This window comes from Pholcus phalangioides, unplaced genomic scaffold, assembly GCF_987345545.1.
Source record: "Pholcus phalangioides strain wild (caught in Gottingen) unplaced genomic scaffold, Ppha-v1.0 ptg000024l_1, whole genome shotgun sequence".
Lineage (NCBI taxonomy): Eukaryota > Metazoa > Arthropoda > Arachnida > Araneae > Pholcidae > Pholcus > Pholcus phalangioides.
In genome coordinates, this window is record NW_028301616.1 from 27,988,047 (window position 1) to 28,014,712 (window position 26,666).

Consider the following 26,666-nt stretch of genomic DNA (forward strand, 5'->3'; position numbering starts at 1 on the left):
GTCTCAAGCTCATTATCTGTTCTTGGTGGGAGCAATTATGAGGTCAGTTGAGTTCAACTGTATGTGTGTAATTCTGTAACAAATATTAAAGACCGATCAGAAATATCTTTAGCTATCCATGACTCTGATAGAAAAATCTCAACGATGATTAGTAATTTGTTTTTTTTTTATACATATTTACAATTATATCATTGAACATTTGTACACATAATTACTTTCATTCTTTGATGTATTTTGATCACGATTAATTGTTTTTAGAATTTGATTGGAAATTATATGGTGAAATTTGTATTTGGTGTAAAGCAAGTTTTAAGAATGATAGTTTCTTTCCTATGCTCATCTCCAAATTTTCCAATGTTGATTATTTATCACATTTTCGTACTTATGGTCTGCTGATTATATACATAAAAAAATATAATTTTTTTGTTTGTAGATTATATATCGCTGTGTATTCTGCAGGGTTTTTTCCCCTTTCCTGAGAGGTTGGAACAGAAATTAATATTAGAATTAATTTGTAAAACAGTTTTTAAAAAAAAATTGGTTGGTGCAAGTAGAAAACTTAACGCTTTTTCTATGAAAACATGACAAACAACCCTTTCTACATTTCAAAGGGTTTCGCTATCGAATGAAGTTAGCAAATGAAGATTTCACGTGGGAAATTGATATATAATTGCAATTTATTAGTATTATTTTTTAAGACTGTCAGATCATTTGTGTTTTTTCACCAGAAATATAAGTTGTAAAATTTTGGAGAGCAAATGGTATCGTCATTCCGTCTTGTATTATTTCTGTTTCAATAGTGAGCTATTCGGGCATGCACTTTATTTGAGAATCTCGTGATTTAGTTTTTGTTATTTTGATTCGTGAAACTAGTGCAATGCAAAACTTTGTGCAAAGTACTTGATTTTTTTTTTTTTTTTCAAATTTGTGTCCTTTTCTTTTAAAAATTCAAACATGATTAAAAGTTACGAGAATGTTATTTATACACATTATGTTTGGTATATATTTGTATATACGGTATCATACTTTTCTTTTGCAAAAAAATGGAGTGAACAATGCTATCTGTTTTGTGGGACTTGTATTGACCGAAGAAGTGTATTTACAGTATGTTGCCACCAGTGCTTTTATCATTTTTGTCGAGGAGAGATATGCTTAGAAGGAAATGTAAATATCGAGACTGTTTTCTTTTCCTTTTTTTTTGTCCTTCCCTTTTATTTATAGTATCTTTGCACAATAAAAATGCTCTTGTTATTTTCACGCCTGCTAAGTTAAGTGAAAACAAAAATTATTTGCTGTATTGCTATTTACATGTGTAAATTAAAAATATCATGATGAAAACATGCATGGATTTCATTTTATTCATGTTTTTTTTTTAAATTACAATTGTGTTGTCCGACTTTGAAAAAATTGCTCATTCGAATAATACAGGGTGAGCGATAATTCCATGTCGTATTTTAAAAATCAATAAATAAAAGAAATCAACCAATTTGCGTAAAAAAGTGCTGTTTGCACTAAAATGCTTGTGATGTAGAGTTATTTTGATCTGTAATTTTTTTTTTCAAATTAAAAATTTCACAATGGCACTGTATATCATGAAAACCTTGACGTGTCATTCATGCAATGGTAGCAAATGAAAAAGATCCTGCAGGCCCCCCCCCCCCCACCCCTTTTTAAAGTACTCATGGAGCGTAGGTTGAAACCGCTGATGTAGCTACTACTACTACTTCACCACACACATCAACTTCAGCCATATCATTATACTGTAATTTGCTGCCGTTAATGAGTTGGATTGGAAGTGGCATCATCCATTGGTCGTCGCCTCAAGCTCGTTGGGGAAATTATATTCTTTCCCCAGCTCGAGACCTGACGGAAAGCTAACCACCACTGATGTAGCTGGTACAACAGATCAATGCCATTTGGGATTTTTCGGGATGGAGTTTTGCAATTGATGCTAGAGCAGATACGTGGATCGAAATTAAATATTTATAGATTGATTCTTAACCAGAGGTCCTTGGAGAGGGATCTGTGAGCTTGGTTATAACACAATTGACTTATTGTTTTACATTACTATGTGCTAAATATTATTCTGTAAAGAATAGTGTGGCTTTCATCTTATTATCTTGGGGGGGGGGCATGGTCCCCACATCCTGGAGCAGGACCCCTAGGCTGGGACTTTAAGTGGGCCCTATGAAAGCCTTTTCTGCCCCCCCCCCCATAGTTAATTTGTAGCATGAAAAAACAAAAGATGACAATCGTCCGGACCCCAGGGCTAGAGAGAACTGCGAGCCCCACCCTCGTGGCGCTATGAAGTGGGGGTTCCCTATCCCCGGCTTTGGTATTCTTTTACAAAGGTCCGTAGAACAAGAAAGATTAAATGTAGCCTGAACTGCAAAGGTCACTGACCAAGGCCTGTTTCGCGTAAGTTTGAACTCGGCAAATGTGAATTTTCGGGGCCGTTATGCAGACGAACCTCGATTAAACGAATCAATTAAATCGGGCATTTTTATTCGTAAAATTAAGAGAAAATATCGTTGAATCGAGGCTAACACGGATATTAGTGCTGAAACTTCGTTATATTGGGGGGGGGGGGTTCGACAGTATATGGTGTTTTAGCCCGAGTGGCATGGTGGTAAGATGCTCGTCTACCATCGTGAAGGTTGTTGTCAGGGTCCCGGGTTCGAACCCAAGGGAGGATGTAGATAAGATATTTTCCCTAACGAACTCGAGGCGACCACCGATAGATAGCGCCTTCACTTCCAACCCATCTCACTAATGACAGTAAATTGCAATATAGCGATATGGCCAGAGTTGGTGTTTGAGGCAGGTTTTACGCACGGGGGGAGGTCATATAAGCCCCTACGCCTAAAATGGAAAAGGTAAACCATGCAAGAAACAGGCTCTGGTGGATCACACGGAAATGTAGTTTTATGTAACTCAAATCGTGACAAACAAATACGCACAAAATTTTGTGTTTTATGTCGAGTTCCCGTGATACAGCGTCACCCGTGAGTGAAATTTCGAACTTTTTTTCTTAATTTATCAAAACACAAAAAAAAGTTACGCTATGGTAAGCATTTCAGTGTAAAAAACCGTATTTTTTTAATGTGTCAATTGGTTGGTTTTTAATTTTTTTTTTTAAAATCTGTCATTGTGACACTTCTGTCTTTCCCCCGCTCATCTTGTACATTCCCCTTGTAAACCGTATCATTAATATCGATTGAAAATGCTCATTGTTGAAACACTTTCCACTTCTGTAGAGAGATTGCAATTTTTTTTTTGTTGTACAGGGTGGTTTCCAAATTCATGGGACAAACTTTGAGAGGTAATATAAGATATCCAAGGAGCATTTTTGATCACAGAACGTACGGTCGAATCGCAATAGCGAAGGGCAGTGGCGAGTGTTTTTAGAGAGTGCCAAGCACTTCACTAGAAGCAAATACATCATATAGAAACGTCCTCTCCACTTGTCAATACAAGATTCATCGAAAGACTGGTTATTTGTGGAGATGAAGACGGATTTGCTGCGATATGTGCTACCAGATGAGTGATTTGCAGATGTGTCGCTGGCTGCTTTAATAGTCTGGAATTGAGCTGCATTTCCTTCAAGTCATCTGTTAATGTACCATTTGTTCAGTTTTTAAAAATTTAATTTGAGGTTAAGGGGCCACATTTAGCCCGCGGGCCATGAGTTGAGCATATATATGCTCTACCGTCTTTGCTATTGCTATTCTACCGCACATTCTATGACCAAAAATGCTTGTTTAGGAGTATCATATTCCCCTTTTAAAGTTTCTCCCATGAATTTAGAATAATCCTATAGCAAAAGAAACTTCATGACTGAGTTCTCTCTCCCTTCACAAAACGCTTCAAGACTAGTTCTTCGCTGAAAAATGAAAATAGTCAGTCTATTTCGGTTCAACTTCGAGGTCGATTTTCATCTTGAAGTTAGCTGGTCTGATTTTCACCTCGGCTTTGTACAGGGATTCTTTCTTGCCTTTCCAGGACGTCCAAGTTATTCCGTCCGGGTAGCTTCCCGCTTTCTGCTTGTTCACGTAAAGTCCGTTGAGGTTTGAGGCTAAACAGTTGTTGAACCACCAGCCACTTTTGTATTTCTCGGCGCAGTTTTCCGTACTGTTGTCATTGTCCCGGTCTGGTGTAGAGAATGCGTGGCTGTTGTGAACTTTCGCGAAAGCATCTCCTAAAACGAAGTGAGAAAAACAAAACGAATTTTTACAGTCAATTTTCGGATAGTTAGAGAACATTTCATTTTATTCCTGAAAGCGTATTGCGTATTTGAAAATAGCAAAATACTCAAACGGTGTAATTTTTACAAAAATAATAGCAAAAAACACAACAATGAGAAATTTTAGGAGGAGATACTAATTGGGACAACGGGTCCTGCAATTCAGAGCCGGATGGCCACATGCTCTATCCTTATCGGGATTCAAAACCAGATTCTCATAACTGGAGATTCCACCCATTCAAGCCAAATCAAGTCAAAAGCGAAAACGAAACGATGAACCTCTCCTCTAATTAAACGAAGTACAGATGACTGAATACAAAGCGAGGATAATTTCGGAGAGAAAAGTGTCACATTCCCTGTGTGTTTCCCACAGAAGAATTCAGCACAAGGAACATATTGCTCTGCGGTTAGAAAATATCTGTCCTCTATAGCATAATGGTAGAGCACTCGCCCAGACAGTGAGAGAGGTTGGTGGTTCGTTTTCCCAAAGAGGAATGCGACTTTTCTTTCCGAAAGTATTTTCGCTTTGTATCCAGTCATCAATATACCGTAAAATTCAAGAGCGTTCCAACCCCGTTCTCAGTTAGCTGCCTGGGAGCCCACGATGCTCATGAAACGGCCTTGCTAATTCACTAACTCATAGCTGCACCAGCGTTTTATTTAATTGATGAGTGTTGCAACCAGCACGCCACGACTAGCCGGTATATCGGATATTTGATATTACAGGACCAGCTCGCTGCAGTGTTGAACATGTCGGAATGCGTATGCACGTGATTATTAAAAATAGGTTGCTACACTGAATTGGCGCCAAGTGGTGACTAGCGGATGTTTAAATTTCATATACGACCCTCCTCGCTGTTCGACGCCACAGACACAGGTGGCAGCGTAATGGACCGTAACACATCTTCCTACCTGCGAAACTTCTCTTTCCTAATTTTTCTTCAACCATTGCACAAGTGAAATGCGGTTCATTCTTAAAAAACGAAAAAAACCGTTTCATCCGCATTTTTAACGCTATTCTTTCCCAAATTTCCTCCGTTTTTCAAATTCGAGAGAATATCTCTTCTAATATTGCACTTAGAAGCATGGAATTTTTTTGTTGGCATCAGGAGTGACAGGGTGGCAGCACAGGAGGACCGTATAAAAATTAAATTTTTTTATTTTGTTATATACACACCGTACCTTTACTCTCAAAACTGCTACAGGGTAATTTTTGAACGTCTGATGAGCGTTTTTTAAACTGAAATCATACCTCTACGACGGACAGTTGATGAGGGCTGTGCTCTTACACTTACAGTATAATTTGATGTGAAAGACATTACAAACTATACACTGAGTGGCTACTTTATTATCACCACCTGGCAGTTTTGAGCAAACGAGTTATGGTGTCACACCATTCTGTAATTTCGTTGTGTAATTTCGGACATAAACATAGTACTTGAACTCAAATTTTCCACAGTGTACATTCTTCACGAATGTTTTTAGGGGACCGACAAGAGAAAAAATGTTTCGATCAACCCTGCATCATAAAAAACTGCAAATGGTTTGTAACGTTCACAGAATATTTTAATTGTTTTGTGCAATATTTTAAATATTTTAGAATTTTTGTGAAAACAGCGCTTATATTCATGGAAAAAAACAAAATAAATGTTTCTCAAAAAAACTCCAATTTTTATCACATTTTTTTTGCTTGAAACGTGTGGAGTTTTCAACCGAAACATATATACTGTTAAGAGATTTAAAATGTAAAAATTTGGCATTCGATGAGATATGAGCATTTTAAGTAAACTGTTTTCAATTAAGCTTGTGCAGGAAATATAAATTTTATTTTTTTAATAATTTGGTTGTCAGACATAGAAATCAGACTTATATAAAAATTCCAGTTGAAAATGTCAGGAAAAATGCATAAAAATTTCGGCGATACAGTGACCTATATTTTAAGTTACTTGCTGACAATTATTGTTACTTGCTGACTGCATGATAAGGGATTTTCCACAAATCAATATTTCGATTATTTTCTGTGATTTGATGATTTCAAGAACGAGCCCGCATTATGCGAATAAGTGAAGACGCATGTCTAATGCTATATAAGGGAAATACTTGAGCATAACACACGTGTATGACGTAAAAATGAAAAAAAAAAAAGGGGAAATAATCAAATGACAGAAAATAATCGAAACATTGATTTGTGGAAAATTCCTAATTCCCCCTCATAATCGAATAACCCTTTTTAATCGGATATCATGTGCTGGGACCGTTGATAGCCGTTTAAATGTAATCGACTGTATTGCCCGCGAATACTACATAAACACAGTCAAACTCGGTTACAACGACATAGAAGATTTCATAAATTTTTGTCGCTATAACCGAGGTTGCCGTTTCCGAGACCTTTTTGTCGAAAAATGCTATCGGACGTGTTCAAGAAACTGATTAGGATGAACATATTTGATCGAGGCAAAAACGGCAAACTGGAGTAAAAAATTTGAGATATCTCAAATCCTCAAAAAAATATTGCCAACCAATTAATATAGAAACAGCCAAATATGGCTAACGAATGGCTTGGCGAGAAATACAGTACAAGAAAATATCCAGTGATTCAAAATGTATTTGAAAGAGAAAAAAATTGACATGGCAAATAAGTGAGATGAATATTTAATCATATTCATTTTTACACAATTTATACCTCGTAAATCATGCAAATTACCTTCATCTCCGATTCTAGTAAAGATTAATAATGGGGAAAATGGAATATCTTTGTAATGGAAAAAGTCAGTAAGAGCGAAATTATACACGGGAAAATGCAGCGATGTCCCGTATACGGGCCATGTTGATTTGGAACAGGGTAGGAGAACCAAACTTCAAAGGAATACCTTTTTCGAATCATTAGGTATCAAAAACGCCATAAAAACACGAAAAATGTGTTGTTATATCCGAGTACACAGCATTTTCATGGAATTAAACCTAAGTGAGGTTCATTAACATTATTTATATTGCAGTGTTTCTCAACCTATGGTTCTCGGACCAGAGGTGATCCGCAAGCAAACTTGATAAAATTATTCATATAATTGATATTAGTAATGACTAGAGCCCGGATTACATGCAATTAAAAACTGGCAAAATATGCTCTAAAAATATGCCAATATGCTCTAAAAATATGCAAATATGCACTTAAAAAAGCTAAAATACGCACTTAAAAAGGCTAAAATATGCACTTAAAAAGGCTGAAATATGCACTTAAAAATGCAAAAATATGCACTTAAAAATGCAAAAATATGCACTTAAAAAGGCTAAAATATGCACTTAAAAAGGCTAAAATATGCACTTAAAAAGGCTAAAATATGCACTTAAAAATGCCAAAATATGCACTTAAAAATGCCAAAATATGCATTTAAAAATGCCAAATATATGTCATCTTTACACACACATCCATATATTTTTCTGCCACCTCGTTATACGCAATTTGCCTGTTGTGTCCTTTGTATTTGTATTTGAAAAATCGTGAAAAAAAGTTAAAAATTCGAAAATATGTACCAAAAATGAGAAAATATGCGCTAAAAAAATTACTATGCAAAAAAAAAAAAGAGCAGGCGTGTTTTTAAAATGCATATTTTCTATTTGTTAGTGCATATTCATTCACCTCCTCACATAAGCATATACTACATATGTATAAATAACTTCTAAATACTTTTTATTTAAACATTTCCAATTTCTGGATTGTCGTGGCTGTTCAGTAACGAAATAACAGTAAAAAAGAATTTCCGGGCTATTTCTAAAAGAATTGAACATTTTTGACGCTTACGCTGAAACAGTTGATATTTGGAAAAAAGAAACCCTACCTGCAGGAAAAACCCCGATGTTATGAAAATATTATGAGCAACATTCATTTGAAAACTACGAAAAAGTGATTGAGCTTCAATAAACCTTCACAGATATGCACTTATTCTGAAAATTCTTTGATTTTATGCATTTCTATGCATTAATGCTGGAAAGGGCCAAAATATGCAAATGCATATGCACATATGCATTTGCATATTATTATTATCCGGGCTCTAGTAATGATCATATGGGTTCGAGTAAATTTATAGGCTACCTTCATACTTATGTTCGCCATTCATCATCGAGGAGGAAAATACAGAAAATTGTGGTCTTGAATACGGAATACCACTAAATTTCGCTAAAAATTGTAATTTATTGCTTCAAATGCAATATGCTGAAGGGATGGAAATAAACAGTTGCTAAAAATCGCAGTAAACAAAAATGTATTTCATGAAAAAAAATATTCAAATGGTCTGATGAGTCATTGAGAAAAATAAAATTCGGTAAATTGGGATCTTAAATAATAATCCGTAAAATACGAGATATCACCAATTGCCATCAAAAACATTGTCAGAAAAATAGGCACAATCACCAATTGAAATTAAAATTCCAAAAAAATGCGGATAAAATGTTTAACCTGACAAATATATGCGATGAATATAAATAATTTTTGCCATAGCGACCATAATATAATTTTATATTATGAAAATGCTGTGAGTGTATTATACGAGGCCTTTATAATCAAAGTTCCCCTTTGAAATGGCTATAAAAGGAAAACTACTGGGCAAAATGTTATCAAACTTGGTAATAGTGGGTTCAATTTTCTGCCAAAAAGTTCAAAAACTCACCACCAGCGGGGAATGGCGCTGTATGCAATATTGTTGAATGAAATAAGGCATAAAGACATTGGTTTAAAATGTTTATGTCTTATTTCATTTAACAATATTGCATACAGTGCCATTCCCCGCTGGTGGTGAGTTTTTGAACTTTTTTTTGCAGAAAATTGAATCCCATGATCTGTAAACTATTACCTATAAATAGTTAACAAGATAACATTTTGTCCAGTAGTTTTCCATTTATGGCCATTTCAAAGTGGAACTTTAATTGTAAAGACCCTGTAAATGCGACATTAGTAATTATTATACAAATTCAAATAAGTGTCGTTGGGGGGGGGGGGAAGAGACAAATATATAAAAAATATTGGAACAACGAAAATTACAGGAATGTCCCGTAATACGGTACACAAATGGGCCGTCAAATTGTTTCAGGCATTTTACTGGTCCTTGTTTTCACAAAGGTTGAGAAACACTACTTTAATAGGGGAACCCCAGCCCAGACCGCTAATATTATTGACGTTATAACCGAGGTGTACTGTACCTGCATCGCCGCTGTAATCAAAAACGTGCAGCATGTAGTTCTGGCTCTCATTGTCAATCCAGAATTGATCGTAGAAAGCGTATCTCGTGTTGTTCTCAAAATCCGTCAAATCGAATCTCAAGTAATACCTTCGTTGGTTGGAAAGTGCGTAAATGTTATCGTTCCCTGAGGAAAAAGAAACAGCGTTCATCAAAATCAACCAATAACGATCCTGAAAGTTTATTGTGAAATCAGTATATATTGTAAGTATCTAATATATGAATATCATTTGTTTTTGAAATGTAATAAGTTGTAATTTCTCATTACCTATCCAAAAATCTCGTTGAATGTCACCAAATCCTACTTTATACTTGTACCAGTTTTTGTAAAAATAGTCGGTGGGTCTTTTGAAATCCCCACGCCGTTGGAGCACCTGTTCAATGCAGATGAATATACAAATTTATGCATAACTAATAAGTATGGTAATGACCGTGCTTTAGCTCCAGAAAGAGCTTCAAAATTTCGGTCATTCACAGAAATTATCACATGTTATGTAGGATTTTATGGATAATATACAGGGTGATTTGCAAGCGGTCTCCGGGCTATTTAGTCCATGGTCTCCAGGACATTTTCTTCCTAACGTTTCGCCCAAATCTGTGGTAATATCTTCTGAAGTTAAAATGCGGACGTAGGTCTCCGCAACAAGCGAGCACGAAGCCTTTCCCGCTTGTTGCGGAGACTTACGTCCGTTTACCCTCAGAAGATGCCTGCCATAGATGCGGGCGAAACGTTAGGAAGTACTAGACCATGGCCTAATAGCCCGGGAACCACTTGGATGTCACTGAACGCCGGTCATGAAAGCCTCAGACAATATACAGGGTGTTTCGCAAATTCGTGAATAGCTTTAAAATCCATAAAATTGGAAGTAATCAGTATATATGAACGTGGTTTGCCAAAAAGTTATTGTCACAAAGAGGAAGGGGTTTGATATAGAAAAAAAAAATATTTAAAAAATTTGTCGATAGAGGGCGCTGAACGAAAGCAAATCGCCGGAAATACGCAAAGCAGGGTCCGATAAAAAGCCGGGTGCGCGATTAACGGCACATTTCTGAATTTTTCCGTTGTCGGCGCTTGCGTAAGGTTTTCATTGTGATATTGGTGATAAAGCACTATTGGCGAAGTGGTTTTACCTCAGCCTCGAATCACCGGCTGCTGCTGCTTTACGAATGGTTCGGAAACAGAAGAGATTGAAGAAAGGTTCAGGTACAAAACTCTGTTATTTGCTTGCGTGCCACGCTCCCTACCGACAAAAATTTGAACAATCTTTTTTCTTCTGTAAAAAAAAAATTCCTTCTTGTGAGAACAATTTTTTTTTGCAAACTGCATTCTAATCTTTTGATTCTTTTAATTTTTATAAGTTTTTACACTATTTGAGAATTTATGGCACACCTTTGTAATATATTTAAGGAAATAATAATTATATAATATAATCACACAAATTAAATTTATAGGTCGTTCAATAGTCCTTCAAATGTTTGCGCCTGTGGCTTCCCCTGTCGGGCTAAAACGAATCAATAAATTGGTATGCAGTCGAATTCCTATAGACATTTCGTGATATAGGAATTCTTGGCTTTGGCATTATTTCTATGTAAACTTATCTGGGATATTAGAAAAGTGTTCGTTAAAACGAGGTTTTTTTTTTCCGTTGTAACGGGATTTTTTTTTTCTTTAATTTTACGAATAGGGTGGATGACTCAGGGTGATCTCTCAGCCTCCATCGTCGGGCAGAGGTGTGTGTATTCATGAGGAGGAATTATCTGGCTTTTGCCCAGGGCGGCAAGTTCGGAAGGGGGCGGAAAGTTTTGGTGGTTGGGGGGGGGGGGAGGGTAGTAAAGAACATAAAATTAAAACGGAAGAAGGGTTCCAAAATTTGAATAGCCCGCAGGCGGAAAAGCCATAAATCCATCTCTGACTTGCGAGTAGCTAACCGGATCCTTCCTTGCAGTGATACGCAGCCTCAACCATAGACGGATACAGCCAGCCTATTTATCGACATATGAGGCAGAGGTGGATATTCGCCCCCAGGGCCGTGTTAAGAGCATCATGGACCCCCCGGGCCAAATGATTTTTCCGAGGCCCTACCAGGCAAATTTTCGAAACTCTCAACCAGATCCCATTTTTGTGAGGCCCCCGGAACCTGTCTCCGGTTATGAGGCTATACAAATTTTGCCGCCTTTCTCTCATTCTAGTTCAATTTTCTAGGTTACTCTTTAGATTATTCACTTGTTGCACGCTGTCTTGATCACTCACATTCTTGCACACTTTCTGGGTCACACTTTTGGTTGCTCACTGACATGGCCTCTCGATCTCCAGGTAGAGTTGTTATAGTTTTGACGCCTGTGTGGCTCACAAATATTGCGGCCCTCCTATTCGACCAGTTTCTTGACCACTCATTCCCCAATTTTGTAGCTTTGATCTATTGTCCACCTACCCCCCCCCCCAAACACAGTACCCTTAGGTACCACCTTTATGTAGGCCTCCCATTCAGTGAAAAAAAAATGGTATAGACGTGGGGAAAAGGTAGACATCCCCCTTTCTCCCCGCTCATTCATTATAAACACTCTCGGTGATCTTCCTTGCCCGTTCGAGGAGCCTGCATCCGCCTATGAGATACCTGACGTTCCCAGACAATACTCGGGTAGGCCAATGCTTTGAGATACCTTTATCTTTATCTGAAACCGACTATAGCTCCGGCCTACCACAATGAATGCTTTGAGATGCCATGACCAGGGTTCCTCTAACTTCTATGCGTTCCTGGAGCATCCTACCCGATCTCGAGGCACTTCAGTGGCTATATCAGTGGTTCTCAAACTTTGGAAGCCCTCCAGCCAGATTTCATTTATTTTTGTAAGTGGAATGATGTCAAGGCCCGGTGGTTCAGAAACATTGCCCTAAATTGACAAGACAGGGGCCTTTTGAGATATTGATTGAGATTTGATGTCCACTGGTTGGCTAACATTTCCCATCCATGTGAGCCCCCTTCCCCAGATACTGTTGGGTGCAGCATGCAAGACTGTAGGAGCACGCTGCGGGTAAATCATCTAAAATTTTAAAGATAATAATGCAAAGAATGTAGAATGAAAGCAGGACCAAATTAGCTTAAGTGCCGATTCGGGCTCATCTAGGAGCGTGTCCGGAAAATTCACCACCAGCAATTCACCGCCAGAAAATTAACCACGAGGAAAATTCACCGCTAGGAAAATTTGCAGACCAACAATTCACCGCTAGGAAAATTCACCGCTGGGAAATTCATCGCCGGAAAATTCACCGACTAACAATTCACCGACAACAGTTCGATGCGAGTCAGTTAGCGAGCGATTGAGTTATTGAGTCAGTGAGAGAGGAGTGACTTACTGAGTCAGTGAAAGAGGAGTAAGTGAGTGACCTAGTGAGTATGTGAGTATCATTCTGTGTGAGCTCGTGAGTGACCTAGTAATTGAGTGACCTAGTGATTAAGTGATTGAGCGAGTGACCTAGTAATTAAGGGATTGAACGATTGACCTAGTGATTGAGCGATTGACCTAGTGATTAAGTGATTGAGCGATTGACCTAGTGGTTAAGTGATAGAGCGATTGACCTAGTGATTAAGTGATTGAGCGAATGACCTGGTAAATGAGTGAGGGAGTGAGTGAATTAATTAGTTTTAACCTAGTATGTCACAAATGATTAAAAAATCCGATTGTTCTATATTATATTGTCTATATTACAATATCGACCTAATGGCATATTTATAGCTTCAGCGGTTTCGGCTCGGCTCGGCGTACCCCCCCCCCCCCTCTTATGACCCCCCTTAGGACTCGAATATGGAAAAGCCTTTCTTAGTCAGTCTTCACGTCGTGAAACAAAACTATTCACAAAATTTGATATTTATAGCTTCAGTGGTTTCGGCTCGCGATGATGAATCAGTCAGGACATGCTATTTTATATGCAGTATATAGATGTAGACACGCACTAAAACGGAATTTCTGAAAGTTCATCACCCATGTAGATCATGAGGTGTTAAAGTGATATAAGGGGAATCATTGCTGAGTAAATCTGAGATTGCCGAATACACACCAGTGAAGTCGCTGGTAACAGCTAGTTCATCATAAAAAAATAATCCATTGCTTACAACAATGTTTTTTATAATATCAAAGTGATAACAGGAGATGATTTTAAGTATTAGGAAGTTAATTCATCGTGTTTCCACTTACTTTATTATCTTTTATTCTCTGTTATTATTCCTTCTAACGTTTCGTTAGAAGATTCTGAGTGAAATATAGAGTTAATGGAATCACTGAATATATTCTCTTGTGCAACAGCAATTTGTAATTTCTTCCGTATCATCTCAATATTTCTTCTAATAAAGTCATTATTAAGACTTCCCGCCATAACCTTTAGGATCACTCACTCACTTACTCACTGGGTCACTCACTTACTCACTCATTCACTGGGTCACTCACTCACTTACTCACTCATTCACTGGGTCACTCACTCACTTACTCACTCACTGGGTTACTCACTTAATCACTCACTAGATCATTCACTTACTCACTAGGTCACTCACTTACTCACTAGATTACTCACTCACTTACTCACTAGATTATACTCACTCACTCACTCACGGATTCAGTAGCTCGGTCACTCACTCACGGATTCAGTAGCTCGGTCACTCACTCAGTAGCTCACTCACTCGCTCATGGAAGTAGGTTTCTCGCTCTCTCAATCACTCACTCCCTGTCTCACTGACTCAATAGCCCACACCTCGCTTTCTGACTCGCATCGAACAGTAGTCGGTGAATTTTCCTAGCTGTGAATTTTCCGGCGGTTAATTTTCCGGCGGTGAATTTTCCTAGCGGGGAATTTTCCGGCGGTTAATTTTCCGGCGGTGAATTTTCCTAGCGGGGAATTTTCCTAGCGGGGAATTTTCCTAGCGGTGAATTGTTGTCGGTGAATTTTCCGGCGGTGAATTGTTGTGGCGGTGAATTTTCCGTAAACCATCTAGGAGCCTCCCAGCAGTATATGGAGTCTCATTTTAATGAGACCAGAATTGAAAAAAAAGTTAAATTTCAACAGAATATACAAGATTCGAAATTAGCGTGTGATTGTTCAGTGAGGAGGGGGAATGGAATGTCAGAGCAGAGCCTTACTCAACGCATGGGGCTCACCCTGGGGCCTTGAATACATAAGGGAAAGGGGGGTTCGTGATAATGAGATTTGGCACTGTGATTTTTGGATTCTATGATTAGTTACTAGATAAATACTGTACTTCCATCTAGGTATGGGCCCCCCCCCCCCCCGAAGATCCCCGACCTCATGATAGCCTTTGGTCAAAGCAAGCATTTGAGGGCTCTTACGATTAGGATTTAAGGTGTTTGTGCTTATTTTCTAATTTTTAGGGCCCTCCAAGATAGTCCAGTTTATTTTCCCATGGTGCAAATCATAGTTTATTGTTCTGTAGCTGTGTTTGAAAACTTTTTGTTTTATTACGCCATCTGTTCTACATAGCGGTAATTATGGCGCAATTCACGAAGTTCAGGGGGGTCGGGGTACCCAAGCTTACTACTTATTTCTGAGAGTGCGTACAAACTACGGTGCTTTTCACCGATTGAAGGAGTTATTTCTAGCGATACGGAAGCTTGCGTCACATTTAGAGGTGGTAATGCATACACCTAGCATCATTTCTAGTAAGCAAGCTTCCTAGGCATTTCTGAAGATTCTCAAGTTCGGTATGCATTTCTGTTGTGAAAGTAGTTTGAAATCGTAAAAATGGTATCTGTGCGTGTTTTACGCTTACGACTGTTCTGAAATACAAGTCAAAGGAGGACTCAACGGATTTCACATTTGCCCATTACCATTATATATTTTCATGTTTTTGAATAAATATAAGGTAAACTTGCGATTGTGGAGAAAAGAAAGATCATCAAAGCGCGTTTGCTAGCGTGATAAGTCTTTACATCTTGCATATTTTTCAATAATACTTGTCTTAATAACGTTATTAATAAGGATGATAATAATTCATCGAATAACTGCGCAATTATGAAGTTATATCTGTGTGTGAAATTACTTGCAATTTGATCCCTTTACTTTGAATGCCGCCTAAGTATGTTTACATGTTTCTCTTGCCAACCGCATTTTTCGCCAAATGAGATTGGTGTTTTGATGACTGAAACAGCCAAATTTTTGTATGAAATTAACATTTTTGGAAATTAAAAGATCTCTAATGAGTGCCACAGTATTTTTTTTTTAGAAATTTGTTTACAAAGAAATCTAATTTCTTATAACTTTTCAGAAATTAAATTTTTGGAAATGTTTCCTGACATTTTTTTGATCTTAAAAATTTTTTCTCCCTGAACATGAACAGAAATAAGTTTTTTAAATACAGAAAAAAATAGTTTATTCATAAATTTCTTTTGTCACGTGAAACAGGAGGTTTCCCAAACTCATAATTACCACATATTTTAATTAAATGTTAATTACTTAATTTGTACTGATTGAAAAACATAATTAATTTGATATTTGCACTAACCACAAAGAAAAACATGCTCAATTAATATCCAATTTTTTTTAAACTTCTCAAATATACTACCAGTTATCGCACATAAAAATTGCGCAATTTGGTGGAGGAGGGATCAAAAACTGGTTAAGTTTTTCATTTAACCCAAAAAACAACAGCAAAGATAAATGAGGATTCTTAGAATAGCGAAATTTCAGTTCGAATATCTCTGATGGAAAATGTTGGCAGAATTATATGGCTTCAACTAACCGTCCATCCACCTCCTTCGGTGTCCATGTCGCAGTAGACGTCGACGGAACCAAATATGATGCGATTCCTCGGCCATATTTTATAGATTCCACTCACGTTATGGCCGCATTCCAGGTGTTCAGCGCAATCCATCGGCTTCGGCGGACATTTACAATTCAAGGCACCTTCTATTGTTTAAAAAAAACACACACATTATAAATTGTCACGAACCAGATGCTAGTCTATTTATAAAGTGATTAGGTGTGTCATTCACTTGTCATATGAGTAAATAAACATTTTTATGCAATACTAACGTGAATACGCATCAAAAATATGTGAATTTTTACGACATAACGCAGCGTTTCTCAACCTTTCTGGATCCAAGGACCAGTAAAATTTATCTGAGACAATTCGCCGGACTTCTAACTTACAGTATGAGTAACATAATCATGCATCCCGTATTTTACGAGACATTTCTGCGTTTTTGGTCCGTTTTTCATACTATTGTCGCGTTTTTTACAACAATGCTTATTCGAATTTGTAATCTTTACTTAAAATGGTGAATGAAGATAACTTGCACAATGCAAAATGGTGTTTCATTTTTTGAACATGCAAAATATAACTGTGAAAATTTAGATAGAAATTGGATTTTTGGAAAACTTATGCACAGATGCAAAAAAAGAAACCCGTAGGTGCGAATTGAAGAAAGGTGTTCGTTCGGAAATAAGCACCTTATTACTTATTTCCTAAAGTTATATAATACATAAAGTTATTAAAATATACTCATGTATTTTTTCACAGTTGTAAAGAATATTGTGTCTCACTTTTAATGAAACCGTGGCAGTGTGAAAGAGTATCCCCACTTCACTTCTATGCATAAAAATTCCTATTATAACTTTATTAAGGGAATTTAAATTAAGGGGCCATTCAAATATTACGTCAGCATAGATGGGGAGGAGGGGGTTTCCGATTTGCTGACTTTGGATGACAAGCGGGGAGGGGGTTTGGATAATGTTTACGTCATTAACCACCCTTTATGAAAATATGAAATATTTTTAATGACGTCTTACTCGGTGCGCCAAAAACGAGAAAAACCTTTCGATATAGTTTGTGGGCACTCTTGAAGTAACATTACCCCCTATTGATAAGTGCCCTACAGAGCCACTTTAGTGATCTCTAAATGTTTCACGGATCCAAATGATCTGAAAATGTGTCCGGGCTACTTAAGTGCTCTGGAACTGTGCCACGCATCACTCAAGTGATCCTAGAAAACTAAACAAGCGTCCCAATAAAAGGACAATGGTATACGGGGTGAATCCGACCTATTCTGCCAAACGGAAGGGAGGGGTGATAGACGAGCCCAAGTGCATCAAGAAACACCCCAATCAACCCTGTTCTATCTCGAACCGTTTTCGAGTTATGGTGGGTAATCGATTATAGGAAAAAATCGCATCAAGTCTGAAAAAATCCGGATTTGTGAAGTTCCTGAAAGGCCTTTACACACACAAACTAAGCATACATTCGACAAATCGAATTGTCGCTCGCGCGCCAAGGTTTATAATTGCGAATTCTGTAAACACCCTTCTAGGTACAATCGGTCAAATTGGCCAAAAAACATGTCCGTTCCACCAACTTTCGAAAGAGCCAAATTGGTCACCTAGTTCAGGAGAAATTCGTTCGTTTGTTTGCAGTACATCACTGAAATCTGCGTTCGTCGAAGTAATTTTAGTAGGTTTTGGGGAACAATTCTCTCTCTCTCGAGTTTTCACTTAACCGATCTCTCAGCGCTTGTAGAGAGCTCGCCATTAAATACCAATATCCTGTAGATAGAGGTAGTGTCACCTCATAGGATTTTTTGTGCAAAATAAAATTATCGCCACAATCTCTAGCCGCCAATTGCGAGTTTTCGTCGAATATCTACTACGACAAACACTAATTTCAGTGATGTATTGCAAACAAATTACTAAATTTCTCCTGAACCAGAAAACCCATATGGTTTATTGTAAGCTCTTTTTGGAAGCTGTGGGAATTCGGACAAGTTTTTTGCAAATTTGGCCGATTGTAGCTAGAAGGGTGTTTGCAGAATTGGCGATTAAAACTTTTGGCGACAATTCGATTTTGAACATTGCCAATTTTTCAACCAGATATTTCGAGGAAATTAGTGTACCTTAAAGCATTTTTTCTGCTCTTTCCAAATTTAGACATATTTTTTTCCCAATAATCGATTATCCACCATAACTCGAAAACGGTTCGAGATACGACAGGGTTGGTAGGTTGTTTCATGATTCAACTTGGTCTCGTCTATCACCCCCTTTCGTTTGGCAGAATAGGTCGGATTCTCACCCTGCATAATGGGTTAATCCCAAAAGTTCGTAAGGTTCGTATCAAGTCTGGTCTACATTAGCTCGGATAATCTTGCGTCCATCTATCAACTCCAATTAAATTCTGTTAAAAAATCGCTTGCAATAGAAATAAATAAATGCGACTCTAATTTCATTCATGAATGAAGTTAATTCCGACTTTACCTTCGGGCAGAGTGTCTCTAATTTTGTTTATTAGTTCTGCCGACATGTCCAGGTAAGTTTCGGCTTTCGTGGTTTCTGTGCATTCGTTCGCGATGACAAGAGCCATTGCACCGAAGGTGGTAAGGCATATCATCAGGTTAGGCAGAATCAACGACGTCTTCATTGTGTTTCTGAAACATTTAAATAGTAATAAATATAGAATATATACGCTAATAGAATCATATGCGCTAAAAAAGTGACAAAACATGCACTAAAAACGCTGAAAATATGCACTGAAAACGATGAAATATGCACTGAAAACGATGAAATATGCACTGAAAACGATGAAATATGCACTGAAAACGATGAAATATGCACTGAAAACGATGAAATATGCACTGAAAACGATGAAATATGTAACTAAAAATTAAAATAAATCTTCATTTGCAAATGTGGAGTTGTGAAATCAAAAATATGTGCGAAAAATGGAAACAAATCTATCTAATAATACGTAAGTATAGGACTGAAAGTGAAAAATAAATGCAAATATGAAAAAATATGCATTTGAAAGTGGTAAAAAATTCATAAAAATTGTTAAAATATGCATAAAAATTTAAATATGCATAAAAATTAAAATATGCATAAAAATTAAAATAGGCATAAAAATTGTTAAAATATGCATAAAAATTGTTAAAATATGCCTTTAAGAATACCGAAATATGCGCAAAATAAGAAATTTGCTCAAAAATTCTTCAATGTGTCCCACGAAAATATTTAAAAATATACGTTAAATGAAAAAAAAATGCATTTAAAAATGCTGAAGTTTCCCTAAAGAGGGAAAATATGTGCAAAAAATGTAAAAAAAAAAACCCGTGAATTTTTGAAAAGGAAATTTTACTTAAAAATGAAAAATATCTAATAAAAAAACTGCAGAAAAAAATCGAAGGAAAATGAAAAAAAAAAAAGCATAAAAATGAAACACTCAAGTATACCGTAAGAGAAAATAACATTCCGTAAAACTGAAAAATATACGCAAAAATGAGGAAACGCATTTAGCAGTGCGAAGATATGCATTTAAAAATGCCTAAAAATGCGCCCTAAAATGAATAATACTCAACGGTGAAATATTTTCCTGAAAAAATTTTAAAAAGAAATTGACTAAATTTGAAGAATAAAAAGATAAAAATAATGGCCCGTGGCACATTTTCAAATAATTTGAGTGTCCTGCGGCAAATTTACGGATGACCGGTGGTGGTGGTGCTGCTTCAGATCACTTAATTGCACCGTGGCATATTTACAGATCTTTCAAGAGCCCCCCCCCCCCCCATGTTACATTCTCAGATCACTTGAGTGATCCGCGGCACATTTTAGAGATCTTTTAAGTGACCCTTGCCATAGTTTCAGGTCACTAAAAATGCCAGTATCACAGTCAAAGATCACTCAAGAGGCCAGCGGCACAGTTCCAGATCGCTTAAGTGACCCATGGTGCAGTTCCACATTACTCAAGTGGACAGCGGCGCATTCCTAAATCTCTTAAAACTTAAAACGACTTGCGGCGGTGTTCCAGATCACTTAATTAAGTGACACGTTTTCAAGTCGATGAAGTGGAGTCGATAATTAATAGGAATGGAGTGGAAAATGACTTACTTATTAGTTGTTTTTCAATAATGATGGTGTCTTCAGTGAACAATATTTTTGTGCATATGGTATTTGGCAGTTTCAGGCCCCGATTTCGTCGGGAATGGATGGCTCACGTGGTGTGTCAAACTCTCTTGGATGTCGGAAACGAAATAATGTGGAAATTTGCGATATTCCGAGATGATTGGCATAACATCCCTTCCGCTTTCTTTTTTTTTTCTTCTTACTTTGGCGGATAGAAACCGCAGCAACTTCCTTCGATGAAGTAGAGAAAGATGTAGTTACACATTACGATGTTCGACTTCCTTCTTTGGGCTCAGGAAACTGCCTGTTTCATTACATGGTGGAAATATGCGTTCGCACAATCTCGCGACTGTCAACACGTCAATTGGCCTGACCCTCCTGACCCAGAGAAGCAATTAATAAATTAATTAGATAATGAATTACGCTTTCTCATGCTGATGAGTAAGTAGAGCCCCGGAAGTTCAGGCGGAAATGTCATAAATTCCTTTTTTTTTTGCCTATTTTCTAACTTTTCTTGCATAAAAATGCTTTTTTTTTTAAATTTTTCCTACTGTAAATGCCTATTTCGAAATTGTTTTACGTTTATTCGTGAATTTTAGAGGCCATATTCGGTAGAATTAGATATTTTCAGCGTTGAGAACTTCAGAAAAAATTTTTTTTCTTAAAATCTTCAACCATTAGTAACAAATTATTAATTCTTGTCAGTAAGCCCCCCCCCCCTCCAACTCCTATTCTCATTCAAATAGGTGTAAGGGTCTGAGAAACAGGAAATTTGGTGTCAGGCAGAGAAATGACCAAGACTTTTCATCTAGCTTTCAAATAGCTATCAACGTGCCGTTGAATCCGCAAGATTGTAAGTGTCGCAGATTAGTGATGGGCAAAGTACGGCCCCGCGGACCGAATTTGGCCCGCTTAGAGGTTCTATCCGGCTCTTCACTGAATCTGCAGCGTTTCACTTCTTAGCATAAAAACTCCAGTTATAAATCAATGTGTGTCCAACCCACCGAAATTCTTTCTTATTGTTTTTTGGTAAGCTCCTAAAGAAGTTTTCATAGCTTTCAGTTGCTTTTCCTTTTTTCCGTTATTTGTAAACGCCTTTTTTTAGGCATTTTTAGTGCCTTTATGCCTGCCTGTTTTGACCATTTGTAGTACCTAAATTTTTGGGCTTTACTGATGATACTCAAGTAAATTCCAGTTCAGTTGTCATGTAATATTCAGGGCCGAAGCCACCCTGAAGTGTGTGAGACAGTTGCGGCCACATCGGGCAGTAACTGAAACGAAAAGGTATTGATGTATTTTTTGTAACTGATATTTGGTTGCGTTTGAAATATTGAAATAAGTATGGGAAAAGCTGAATGATACGGAATTAGCTCAAGTTATTTGTCCCACTTACTGAAGCATATTAATGATTTCGGGGAGGGGAGCGGATCCCCTTTGATCCCAATTTTATGTATTTCAGGGGGGAGGTTGGAATTCGATATCCAAAACGGCATGAATTATTACAGAATGAGTTATATTAGTATGAGGACTATTATGCAGAAATGCTGGAAAATAGCTATACACTATAGCTATAATATGAACACACAATCGAATGTGGTTTGCACAAAAAAGTGTAAATCAATGAAAAAAATTAATGAAAATTTGAAATTAATGAAAAAATTAGAAATTAGTGAAGGTAATGTAATATTTCCGGAATTACTGAGAATTCGAAAGTGATAAAATCCGAAATTACTGCAAGAAATAATTCTACAGCTAATATACACTCATGTCCATATATTGAGGATAATGCCAGCTCTGGCAAATAAAGGTCCAGAAACAAAACAAACGTTACTTATTCATAAAGCCCATTTATTAAACAAAAGATAAAGAACAAAAACGATGGTGTATGTATGATACCATTCATAAAAACTACGATTTTTGCTCCCTGGAGCAATTGCAAAAAATATCTCCTTTACAAAAACTTACTATTACATGGTTGGTATGATGGTTAATACAACTATTACATGATTGGTATGATGGTTAATACAACTATTACATGGTTGGTATGATGGTTAATACAACTATTACATGGTTGGTATGATGGTTAATACAACTATTACATGGTTGGTATGATGGTTAATACATTGTATGTCTCCCATGCGATGAAATACAGTCCGTACAACGCCTAGGCATGCTGAGTATCAAATTATCGATCTGATCTTGGGGAACATCACTTCACTCAGCAAGCAATGCTCTCCGAAGTTCCGGTACACGTGTAGGAGGTGGTTGACGGGCTGCAACTCGTCGGCCAAGCATGTCCCACACATGCTCTATCGCATTCAAGTCAAGTGAGAATGCTGGCCATTCCATACGGGTTATATCCTCAGATTCAAGGCATTCGTTTACGATGTTTGCTCGGTGAGGACGGGCGTTGTCATCCATAAACACAAATTCTGCGCCCATGCCAAATTCTAATCGCTGCCGACAGTGAGTTGCCGTGAGCGGAACACATCTGACAGGCCTGCGAGCATACAGACCAATATCTCCCAAACGTCTGTACACGGTTTGCCTTGAAACTGTGGTACCCGTGGCTGCAGATAGCTGACGAGACAGGTCGGATGCTGTGCTCCGTCTGCTTCTTTTGGCAGTTACTGCCAAATACTGGTCTTCATTCGGCGTTGTAACTCGGGGGCGACCTGTACTGTAACGTCTACTGACATTTCCGTTATCTTGGAATCGTTGCCAAAGCCTGGAGATGACACTTTGTGCAATTCCAAGTTCCTCGGATACTTCCATCTGAGTACGCCCACATTCCAGGCGGCCGATAATTCTACCACGTAAAAAATCATCAACATGAGTCCTCTGTGTCATAACTATTCGCTTATGGCACTGAGCGCCTTACAGTACTCTTGTGAACAATTTTACTTCTTTACCACCTTTCCTTATATAACCCCCTCTTACACTCTCGTCCTTGGACGTACTATCGGCATCATCTGGTGGCTTCCTGAAATTTGCATATCATTCTTGCAGATGCGTGTGATAATTCTACAGGTGAAATTTTTACTTTAGATTTCGATTTCCGTGTGATTCTGAATTATCCTTAATTTATGGACATGAGTGTAAATGCAGAATTAAAGAAAAGATTTATTAATTGTTAATTTTCAGTAATTCTAGAATTATATCTTTTCTTTAGATATAAGTAATAATGTAATAAATGCTTCCAAAATTAATGAAAATTCAGAATTTGTGAAAGAAAAAATTTCATGATCAAAGAAGTTGAAGCCGAAATGTAATCAAAGTATGACAATCTCATTTTGTGGCCCTTTGCGGCAGCACCCTTCGCACATGCTTAAGTTCGCGAGCTGAGTTTGACCCCTCCCCCACCCCAAAAGTATGCATACGTCCTTTTATGCACCCGCTCCTTCCAGTTGTGGCCCCTAGCAATAATATGCACATTAATTCTACTAAAATGATTTTTCTCCCTCTTGAAGCAACTTTTTTTTTTTTGCCCTGTGCTCATCCACCGTAACTGTACGAGCATTTTATAAACGTATCCTTAGCATAGGCCAGGGTTTCTTAACCTCCTAACCACGAACTCTGCCAATAAGATGGACATAAGATAAACTACGAACCATCTTTACATATTGCAGCCGAAACCCTTTATAAAGGAATTCCAAGTTTTTACATCGTACCTATGTAAACTTATCTGGAGGGAATCAGAAAAGTGTTCGTTAAAAACGAGATTTACGTTATAACGGTATTCGTTGAATTCGGGATTCGACTGTAATAACTAGCGCATAGCAATGTTAAGGCCCGTTTACACGAGGCAAGTGCTTTAGTTGGTAACTTGTCACGTATACAGGATTTTCTCATACAAGCTCATGGACCCCCTGAAATCTCTTCAAGGACAAGTACCCCTGGTTATGAGAACTTGTCATAGGGAATACAGGATGGGGGTTCACTAAAAATATATATATAAGTGGTGTAGGCGGAAGAGAACAGACGTGAAATTCTGGGGGGGTGGGTGCATTCAGCTTTCGTTATTTAAATTGTCCCCCCTCCCGCTTATAAAGTAGTTTTTATTTTGCCTCAGAGTAACGTCTAGAGTTGACGTTATGAGGTCTGACAGTACAGGGTGTTTCAAAAAGAATCATCCGAATTGAAAAAAAATCATAGCTATATGATGCCGAAGAAACTTTCCCAAACTAAAAACTGTTTATTCAACTAGTATATATAAAAATTGGTATGCAATTTTAATACAAAACTATGCCCCGAAGAAACTTTCAAGTTCTTCAACAGTGCTCAAGAGTGAATTAGACTGGGTGGATTAAACTGTCCGAGCGGAATGGGGTGCTCTGCCCTTCTGTCATTCAATTCTTGATCGATCAAACCTCTGATTGCGATATGATCCTATATAACTTTCTATAATTGTTCATTATAGGTGCCCGTTGCACTTTGACTTTCGATTGATTCTTCTGATTCTTCACTTTACATAATTTTAATTACGATCAGTGGCGGATTAAAGTCGGTCGTAGCCCCTGACGAAAAAGAAAATATTGGGGCCCCTCAAACTAGAAAATACTATAAAGTTTAGGATTAATTAGTCGGGGGCCCCGGGCGCGCCTAATCCGCCTCTGATTACGATGCATTAGAGATGCCCGGGATCCGAAGCGCTTACGTAAGCGCAAAAAGCAACGTAATTACGTTGCTTCTTGCGACAGAGGCTTGGTATCTCGCTGTTTCTCCAGTATATACGGCTGTATAAGAATAATGATTTCTTTTTTTTATCCCGAAAGAATTGGTTCTTTGTTGGTGTCTTTTTCGGGAGCTGCTGAAATTTTACGTTTTCAGAGATTTGAAAAATCGCACCAAAACGAGGGAATTGCAAATAAAAAATTCAAGTAAAAACTAAATTCAACTTTACTAAACAAGATTTTGCCTATAGATATGTAGATAACATTAAAACAATGACATATTTTACCCTTAATTAACTTTATAGTTGACTAGCTATAATACCCGGCGTTGCCCGGGTTTTCTTCAATGAGGCTTTTTGGATCACGTGATATCTCCCTCTTTCTTTGAGGGACATACAAACTGTGTCCAAGTTAACCAATATGGCAACTTCCCGCGCGACTCATGAAATAAACAAATCTAGATTCAAAGAAACGTAGAAGTGAAATTTTTTTTCCTTTTTTGAAGGGCGCTAGGTAGTTAGTTCGATTTCCGCCGCCCCCTCCCTTTTTGAACTTCAAGTTATCCATCTGCCTGTTTAAGCTTCCAAAAATGCTTAGTTAAAGCTGTGGAATTTCTTCGATGCACTTTATGGGCCCATAATTAATTTTAAAACAACCTATAAACTATATGAATTTATGCAGTTGAATATTAAAACATTAATTTTCATGCTTGAGAAGATATAAATGGAAAGTTAAAATCAGTGTTATTGCATGAATATCCAACTCAAAATCACTTCGTATTTAATTTTCTGGCTTCGTATCTCTAAGCGAACTCAATATTTCAAAAATTGAGAATTCAATACACTTTTTTAAAATTATTGATGTAGTCGAAAGCCCCACTAAATTTCCGCATTTCTACAGTAAAATCGGCAATTTTAACACTGATTTCTGTGGGACATCATCCTTTGCCTTACCCTCAAAGTGATGCTGATGATGGTGTCTATTCAAAAAGCTCTCATTACTGGGAGGATTGAATAAAGTGGCAAACCATTATAAAGGCATAAACTATCATACATATACTAACAGGATTAAAGAAGTGACAAACCGTTGAAAAGGCATATACACGTCTGAAACGCATTGCTAGGGAACCACGGTAACCAAAGTAAACGTTCGGAAAGTGATTGTTGAGGCCCAAAAACCATTGTTGCCCTACGGTTTTTTGCCCGTTTGGGGCATTTGCCCTGGTCTGACGAAATTTTAAAGTAGCCTATCGTCAAGTCGGGTCCCATTTGGTATATATGCAAAATTTGGCGACGATCGATCTAAAATTGTAGATTTGTATAGAGAACATACACACACACAGACAATCAATTTTATATATATAGACTAGCTCTAATACCCGGCGCTGCCCGGGTTTTCTTCAATGAGGCTTTTTTGGATCACGTGATATCTCCCTCTCTTTTTCTTGAGGGACATACAAACCGTGTCCAAGTTAACCAATATGGCGACCTGCGCGATTCATGAAATGAACAAATATAGATTTACACAGAAACGTAGAAATTAATATATATTTTTCTTTTTTAAGGGGCGCTAGGTATTTCGATCCCCGCTCCCCCCCCCCCCCGAACTTCAAATTATCCATCTGTCTG

General features: G+C 37.5%; 1 protein-coding gene across 1 annotated transcript; it reads right to left on the reverse strand.

The window, feature by feature from the left end:
* Positions 1–1,563: 1,563 nt before the first annotated feature.
* LOC149069128 (techylectin-5A-like) lies at positions 1,564–20,648 on the reverse strand. The gene is made up of 6 exons (XM_089250739.1): positions 20,351–20,648; positions 18,725–18,894; positions 16,221–16,387; positions 9,743–9,848; positions 9,437–9,601; positions 1,564–4,198 (listed from the first exon to the last, which is right to left on the reverse strand). Exons 2-6 carry the CDS (start codon positions 18,885–18,887, stop codon positions 3,906–3,908), a joined length of 894 nt encoding a protein of 297 aa, XP_089106865.1. The 5' UTR covers positions 18,888–18,894; positions 20,351–20,648; the 3' UTR covers positions 1,564–3,905.
* Positions 20,649–26,666: the final 6,018 nt, after the last annotated feature.